We start from the raw sequence: 8,314 nt of genomic DNA, 5'->3' as shown, positions 1-8,314 counted from the left end.
CAACCACTCTGACACTAAAAAAATTCTTTCTAATATCTCTGTGGCTCATTTGGGCACTCAGTTTCCACCTGTGTTCCCTAGTGCGTGTTCCCCTTGTGTTAAATAGCCTGTCTTTGTCTACCCTATCAATTCCCTTGAGAATGTTGAATGTGGTGATCATGTCCCCCCTAACTCTTCTGTCTTCCAGCGAAATGAGGTTTAATTCCCGTAGTCTCTCCTCGTAGCTCATACCTCTCAGCTCGGGTACTAGTCTGGTGGCAAACCTTTGAACCTTTTCCAGTTTAGTTTTATCCTTGACTAGATATGGACTCCATTTTGTCTACAGTGATGTCAAACAGTTGACAAACACAAACAGGAGCGACAGTCACGCCTCTTGTGACCTGGAGTGAGAGTAGGTCACCCTTGGCACCGCTGGAGTCAGGGTAGGTCACCCTTGGCACCGCTGGAACAAGGGTAGGTCACCCTTGGCACCGCTGGAGCGAGGGTAAGTCACCCTTGGCACCGCTGGAGCAATGGTAGGTCACCCTTGGCACCGCTAGAGCGAGGGTAGGTCACCCTTGGCACCGCTGGTGCCTGTGTTGTATGGTAAAACAGCTGTACAGTCATACACACATCTTGTGTGTCGACACAAGCTGGTCTGGAATATCCCAGAAGTCGACGCCTTCCCCTCTACACGCTTCACTAGAACTTGAAAACATAAGGAACTGCGATCGTCTTATTGACCCATGTGAGGCAGCTCCTACTGGCCCATGTGAGGCAGCTCCTATTGACCCATGTGAGGCAGCTCCTAATGACCCATGTGAGGCAGCTCCTATTGACCCATGTGAGGCAGCTCCTATTGGCCCATGTGAGGCAGCTCCTAATGACCCATGTGAGGCAGCTCCTATTGACCCATGTGAGGCAGCTCCTAATGACCCATGTGAGGCAGCTCCTATTGACCCATGTGAGGCAGCTCCTATTGACCCATGTGAGGCAGCTCCTATTGACCCATGTGAGGCAGCTCCTATTGGCCCATGTGTGGCAGCTCCTATTGACCCATGTGAGGCAGCTCCTAATGACCCATGTGAGGCAGCTCCTATTGACCCATGTGAGGCAGCTCCTATTGACCCATGTGAGGCAGCTCCTATTGGCCCATGTGAGGCAGCTCCTATTGACCCATGTGAGGCAGCTCCTAATGACCTATGTGAGGCAGCTCCTATTGACCCATGTGAGGCAACTCCTGTTGACCCATGTTAGGCAGCTCCTATTGGCCCATGTGAGGCAGCTCCTATTGACCCATGTGAGGCAGCTCCTAATGACCCATACGAGGCAGCTCCTATTGACCCATACGCGGCAGCTCCTATTGACCCATACGAGGCAGCTCCTATATATTTCCACCCAAACTTATATAATTGTCTAACCTACGCTTGAAACAACATAGCGATCAATCCCAAAAAGACGCGACGTATTATACGATCGTATAGAAAAGAACGTTTCTATAGACGTTAAGTTCGTCGGGACGAAAGACCTGCAAGTAGAGGTGAGTGTCTCACGACGTCTCGGGGGATGTGGGCGTTCTTTCGTGCCTGGGAGATGAGGCTTCGTCACGCCCACGGTAATGAGAGTAACTTTGTGTGGATGGGGGGCGACGACAACGCCCACAACCCCCCCACCACACGCCCACTAACCGCCTAATAAAATAACGCCCATGTTTATGCCGCCCACCCATCCTCCCATGTCAGGTATTTCATCGCTCCCTTACCCCTCTTCCTCCCACGCCCATATCTTGAGACACCCACTATGCGTCACGCCCACAGTTACGTGCCCTCTCTCTTCACGCCCACGTCTCCCTAGCGGGGGCAGTGGGCGGGCGGTCAGCGAACAAGGAAAGTGAAAGGAGTAACGACAAAGGAAGATAAATGGTAGGGAGAGGTTAAGAGGTGAGAGCGAGAGAAAGAGAGGGTAGGAGGGAGGGAGGGAGGTGGAAGGGAGGGAGGGAGGGAGGGAGGGAGGGAGGGAGGGAGGGAGAGAGAAGAAAGAAAGGTGATTTTGGAAGGAAATGAGTGGGTGAATGTGAGTTTATGTATAGTCAGCAAGTTATGTATTCCCAGCTAAACAGGTGTACTTTGTGACATGCATGTACATACACACACACACACGCATATATATATATATATGTGTGTGTGTGTGTGTGTGTGTGTGTGTGTGTGTGTGTGTGTGTGTGTGTGTGTGTGTTAAAAACCTTTCAGTCACGGGAGAACAACGCACAGGAACATGTGAAAGTGAACTTGGAAAATAGGGAGGTGAACACTGAGACGCAGAGAAGCTGGGTCACAAGGAAGGGGGGAGGGGAGAGAGAGAGAGAGAGGAGGACTTCCATTCCCAACCGAACGTTCCGGGTTCGAATCCCAACCAGAGCACAAACAATTAGGCTGCTATTCCTTTTATTTCATACTTCAATTCGCCGAAAACTAAATAAGTACCTTGGAGAAGGTTTCTGTAGGCTGCATCCTGGAGGATGATCAGTAGTTAGCCTAGTAGTTACACACACACACACACACACACACACACACACACACACACACACACACACACACACACACACACACACACACACACACACACACACACACGTGCAAAGAAAGCTAGTGGAACATCTGGAGCGAAAGAACTTTGTAACACAGCATCAACATGGTTTCAGGGATGGCAAGTCCTGCCTCACAGGGTTACTTGAATTCTATGACCAGGCAACAAAAATCAGGCAAGAATGAGAGGGGAGGGCAGACTGCATATTTTTGGAATGCCAGAAAGCCTTTGATACAGTACCACACTGGAGGCTAGTGAAAAAGCTGGAGATGCAGGCTGGAGTGAAAGGGAAGGTACTCCATTGGATAAAGGAGTACCTAAGCAACAGGAGACAACGAGTCAATGTAAGGGGTGAGGTCTCAGATTGGCGAGACGTTACAAGTGGAGTACCGCAGGGGTCAGTCCTTGGACCTATACTGTTTCTGATATATGTAAATGATCTCCTAGAAGGCATTGATTCGTTTCTCTCAATGTTTGCTAATGATGCAAAAATTATGAGGAAGATTGAAACAGAGGATGATAGTAGGAGGCTACAAGATGACCTAGACAAAGTGAATGGTCCAACAAATGGCTGTTGAAGTTCAACCCGAGTAAATGCAAAGTAATGAAACTATGCGGTGGAAACAGGAGGCCAGACACAGGATACAGAATAGGAGATGAAGTTCTTAATGAAACGGACAGAGAGAAAGATCTAGGAGTTGATTTAACACCAAACCTGTCTCCTGAAGCCCACATAAAAAGAATAACGTCTGCGGCATATGCAAGGCTGGCTAACATCAGAACAGCCTTCAGGAACCTGTGTAAGGAATCATTCAGAATCTTGTATATCACATATGTAAGACCAATCCTGAAGTATGCGGCCCCAGCATGGAGCCCGTACCTTGTCAAGCACAAGACGGAGCTGGAAAAAGTTCAAAGGTATGCCACTAGACTAGTCCCAGAACTAAGAGGCATGAGTTACGAGGAAAGGCTGCGGGAAATGCACCTTACGACACTGGAAAACAGAAGAGTAAGGGGAGACATGATCACAACCTACAAAATCCTCAGAGGAATCGACCGGGTAGACAAGGATAAACTATTCAACACTGGTGGGACGCGAACAAGGGGACACAGGTAAAAAATGAGTACCCACATGAGCCACAGGGACGTTAGAAAGAACTTTTTCAGTGTCAGAGTAGTTAACAGGAGGAATGCATTAGGCAGTGATGTGGTGGAGGCTGACTCCATACACAGTTTCAAATGTAGATATGACAGAGCCCAGTAGGCTCAGGAATCTGTAGACCAGTTAATTGACAGTTGAGAGGCGGGACCAAAGAGCCAAAGCGCAACCCCCGCAAGCACAAATAGGTGAGTACACACACACACCAGGGCCTCGCGGCTGAGTGGACAGCGCTTAGGGGTCGTAGTTCTAATGGCTCGGGTACGATTCTGCGGAGGCAGTAACAAATGGGCAGTTTCTTTCACCTAGTGTGTCTGTTCACCTAGCAGTAAATAGGTACCTGGGAATTAGACAGCTGTTACGGGCTGCTTCCTGGGGGATGTATAACAAAAAGCAGGCCTGGTCGAGGACCGGGCCGCGGGGACGCTAAGCCCCGAAATCATCTCAAGATAACCTCGAGATAGTTAAGTTTTAGACAGAGAAATCGACCAGTGAAAGTTATTTTTATGTAGAGCATAACAGTTAAATATATAGTGGCAGGGAGGAGATATTTGAGTCAAAGTACCATGTAATGTTTATTAGACGACATGTTTGAGGAAAATTGGGAGGCAGCAAAAAGAATCAGAGAAGAAAAGCAAATGAGACATGCAAGGAGACCAGAAAGTGGCACAAAGAGGGCACAGTAAGAGCAAATTTGGCAATAAAGAGTAGAACACAGGGAAAGAGGGAAGGGAAGGGAATTTTCAAAGGGAAAGCGCCAATCCATTACGACTATATATCACTTGGAAGAGGTCAGGATAAGGATTTGTGATGGGACGGGAGGAAGGAATGGTGCCGAACCACTTGGACGGTCGGGAATTGAACGCAGACAAGCTTAACAGTGCAAGAGTGTTCTACAGAGGGAGATAGTAGAGCTGCCCAGCCTAACGAGGCATCTACTCAAACAAATAGACAAGAGTGACTGGTTCACCATACCCCCCCCCTCCCTCACCATATCAGATATGGGAACACAGCCACGTGGAAATGCAGTCACTCCTCGGGCAAAAAACAAAAAGCAGCCCAGTTGTCATGAGTAGCATAAAAGTAATGTACACAAATGTAGATGGAATAGCTAACAAAGGATGAGAATTACAGGAAGGAGTGGCGGAAGTAACTCCTTCCGAGGAGTACAACCGCGCATCATCGTGATAACGGAGATGTAAAAAACAAGTGTTATGGGAAATACAATCTTGCCACTGAGGGGTATCAAGTAGTAAGGAGACATTAGGTGCCCAGAGGGAGAGGTGGGGGCGGCTCTGTTGTTACAGCTACACTGCAACGTAAGGGAGGGGAGGGGACTCGAACCCTGTGCGGCCAGTTAACAAGTGCAATGTTCTAAAAGAGGAAGTTGTGGAAGACGCCTCCAGCCACATCTTTAAGGACACATTCAGCAAGGAATGTGACTGTCAGAATAGTTAAGTTGCAACACAACAGGTACAAGGGCAGTAGGCGGGGGTATAGAGAGCTAGACCTCACTCCCCCAGCAGACACTGATAGCCAAGTACTGATAGGTAAGCACCCACCACCCTACACTGACGTAATGGCCTGCGTGCCAAATAAAGACGCATCACCTTGCGTGTTGAGAACAAACGCCGTGAATTAGAGCCTTGAGAATTAGAAGATTAGTGGAGGCTGGTCCCCGTGACCGCTAGGAACTACCCCCCTGGCCAGTACACTCTGGTGTACTCACGGGGGCAGTGGTTCACGAACGAGGTAGTTGAAGGAAGGTTGTAGGGTGTTGTTAGTTATGGCGGGGGGGGGGGGGGGAGGACACGTTGGTCAGGTGTGTTCTAAATTGCATTTTTTGTATCCCTGTATTGTTGTATTAACTGTGTGTACTCACCTAGTTGTGAGTACACACAATCATAACACTTCATGAACAAAACCATGGAACTCAGAACATAAAGGTAATATGAAGTGTGCGTGTGCGCGCGTGCATGCGTGCGTGTGTGTGTGTGTGTGTGTGTGTTCTAAAAGATATGTACTCGCCTAGATGTGCTTGCAGGGTCGAACTTTGAATCTTAAACCCTACATTCGCTTGTTTGCTTCACACAAACACACACACACACACACACACACACACACACACACACACACACACACACACACACACACACACACACACACACACACACACACACACACACATACACACATATATATATATATATATATATATATATATATATATATATATATATATATATATATATATATATATATATATATATATATATAATATGCAACAATGTTCACAAAAACACTGATCCAAGTATGCAGAATAACCACATGTGAAAAATAGAGAATGCTTAACGCGTTTTCGGCTAATTCGCCTTCATCAGAGCAAAGTAGAATGAAGAATTCTACTGTGCTCTGATGAAGGCGAATTAGCCGAAAACGCGTTAATCATTCTCTATTTTTCACATGTGGTTACGAATTATTATTATTTATATAACGATAATTAATAATAATACTAATAATAATATTAATATAGATACTAATAATAATACGTGAAAATCATTGGACCATTCCGTGGATTCGAACCAACGTTCTGGGTCTTCCCAGCCACGCACCTTAACCCACTGAGCCATGACATGCTTACGTGATCACATTAACGTGCTGTATCAATGAGAAAATCCGTTGGAGCCATAACGGGGGATTCGAACCTGCACACACTGGGTACTCCCAGACACACGCCTTACACCACTGAACCACCGTATCAGTACCTGTAACCTGGGATTCAACTGAGTACACAATTAGTCTTGAGGTATCGAACTAATACCAAGTTTTTGCGCGTGACCCGAGAGCACTCAGGTGAGGTATTAGCTATGAAATTATTATTATTAATTAATTTTTTTATTATCATGATAATTATCGCAATTATGAATATTATTTTCCAATAATTTTCCAATATTTTCCAATTGCCGCCCGAAACGCTGCGCGTACTAGTGGCTTTACAAGATTGTATATACTATGCTATGTATTCTCTCTAACCCAATGTACCTTCTTGTATATAAATAAATAAATAAATAAATAAATAAATAAATAAATAAATAAATAAATAAATAAATAAATAAATAAATAAATAAATATATACATATCTCCTAGTTTTACGACACTTCAGAATTAGCGTCAGATTCGCGCTTCTTTCGTGGGGGATCCCCTGGTGTGGCCTCTGACCTACACAGCTTCCTTAGTAAAGGTTTCACTTGACCTTTAAGCGTTATTTTGCACTCTTCCCGCACGACCCGGGCACTCGGGGGTGAAATTGCCCTCGTTATAAATGGTTTGACCCGAAATTATTACGCCTTGCTTACATTAAAAGTAAGAAAATGCTTGTTTCTTCACGAGAGTTTGGGGTTGAAAGTGAGTGTATTAATACTGATTATGGGGCTCTCAATATATATATATATATATATATATATATATATATATATATATATATATATATATATTGTTTCATATTTTGTAAATACCTTTTTATCTTGTTTTCAGGTAAGTTGTGTGGATGGGGAGGTGTCTGCCTCATCTCCTGGTGCATGAGGCGAGTTTCTGGTCCTCATACACCCCTCATCTGTTCCTTTTATGAGGGGAATTACCTGTCCGTATACTCACCTGTTCTTTCAAGAGGTAAGTTACTTGACCTCATATTCATTCACCTGTTGCTTCATGAGGTGAGTTACCTGTCCTCATACTCACCTGGTCCATCATGAGGCGAGTTACCTCATATGGTTAGGTAAGTAAATGGGACTTAACTGGACCAACCAGCAAGAATATTTTAGTCCACCACAGTCTTCCCCACCACAACCTTCCCCACCACAACCTTCCCCACCACAACCTTCCCCACCACAATCTTCCCCACCACAACCTTCCCCACCACAACCTTCCCCACCACAACCTTCCCCACCACAGCCTTCTCCACCACAACCTTCCCCACCACAGTCTTCCCCACTATTACCTTCCCCACCACAACCTTCCCCACCACAACCTTCCCCACCACAGCCTTCCCCACCACAACCTTCCCCTCCACAGCCTTCTCCACCACAACCTTCCCCACCACAACCTTCCCCACCACAACCTTCCCCACCACAACCTTCCCCACCACAACCTTCCCCACCACAGTCTTCCCCACTATTACCTTCCCCACCACAACCTTCCCCACCACAACCTTCCCCACCACAGCCTTCCCCACCACAACCTTCCCCTCCACAGCCTTCTCCACCACAACCTTCCCCACCACAACCTTCCCCACCACAGTCTTCCCCACCACTACCTTCCCCACCACAGCCTTCTCCACCACAATCTTCTTCACCTCAGCCTTCCCCACCACAGCCTTCCCCACCACAACCTTCCCCACCACAGCTTTCCCCACCACAGCCTTCCCCATCACAACCTTCCCCACCACAACCTTCCCCACCACAGTCTTCCCCACCACTACCTTCCCCACCACAGCCTTCTCCACCACAATCTTCTCCACCACAGCCTTCCCCACCACAGCCTTCCCCACCACAACCTTCCCCACCACAGCCTTCCCCACCACAGCTTTCCCCA

General features: G+C 46.9%; 1 protein-coding gene across 1 annotated transcript in view; it reads left to right on the top strand.

The window, feature by feature from the left end:
• The window catches only part of LOC138372828 (mucin-17-like), a 28,627-nt gene extending 21,321 nt beyond the window's left edge, over nt 1–7,306 (top strand). The window contains exon 2 of the mRNA XM_069338490.1: nt 7,259–7,306. Coding sequence (XP_069194591.1) covers nt 7,259–7,306 — 48 coding nt within the window. The remainder of the gene's footprint in view (nt 1–7,258) is intronic.
• Nucleotides 7,307–8,314: the final 1,008 nt, after the last annotated feature.

This window comes from Procambarus clarkii, chromosome 40 (assembly GCF_040958095.1).
Source record: "Procambarus clarkii isolate CNS0578487 chromosome 40, FALCON_Pclarkii_2.0, whole genome shotgun sequence".
Classification (NCBI taxonomy): Eukaryota; Metazoa; Arthropoda; class Malacostraca; order Decapoda; family Cambaridae; genus Procambarus; species Procambarus clarkii.
The sequence above is the reverse complement of the archived record's forward strand: the minus strand, read 5'-3'. Positions and strand labels throughout refer to the sequence as shown.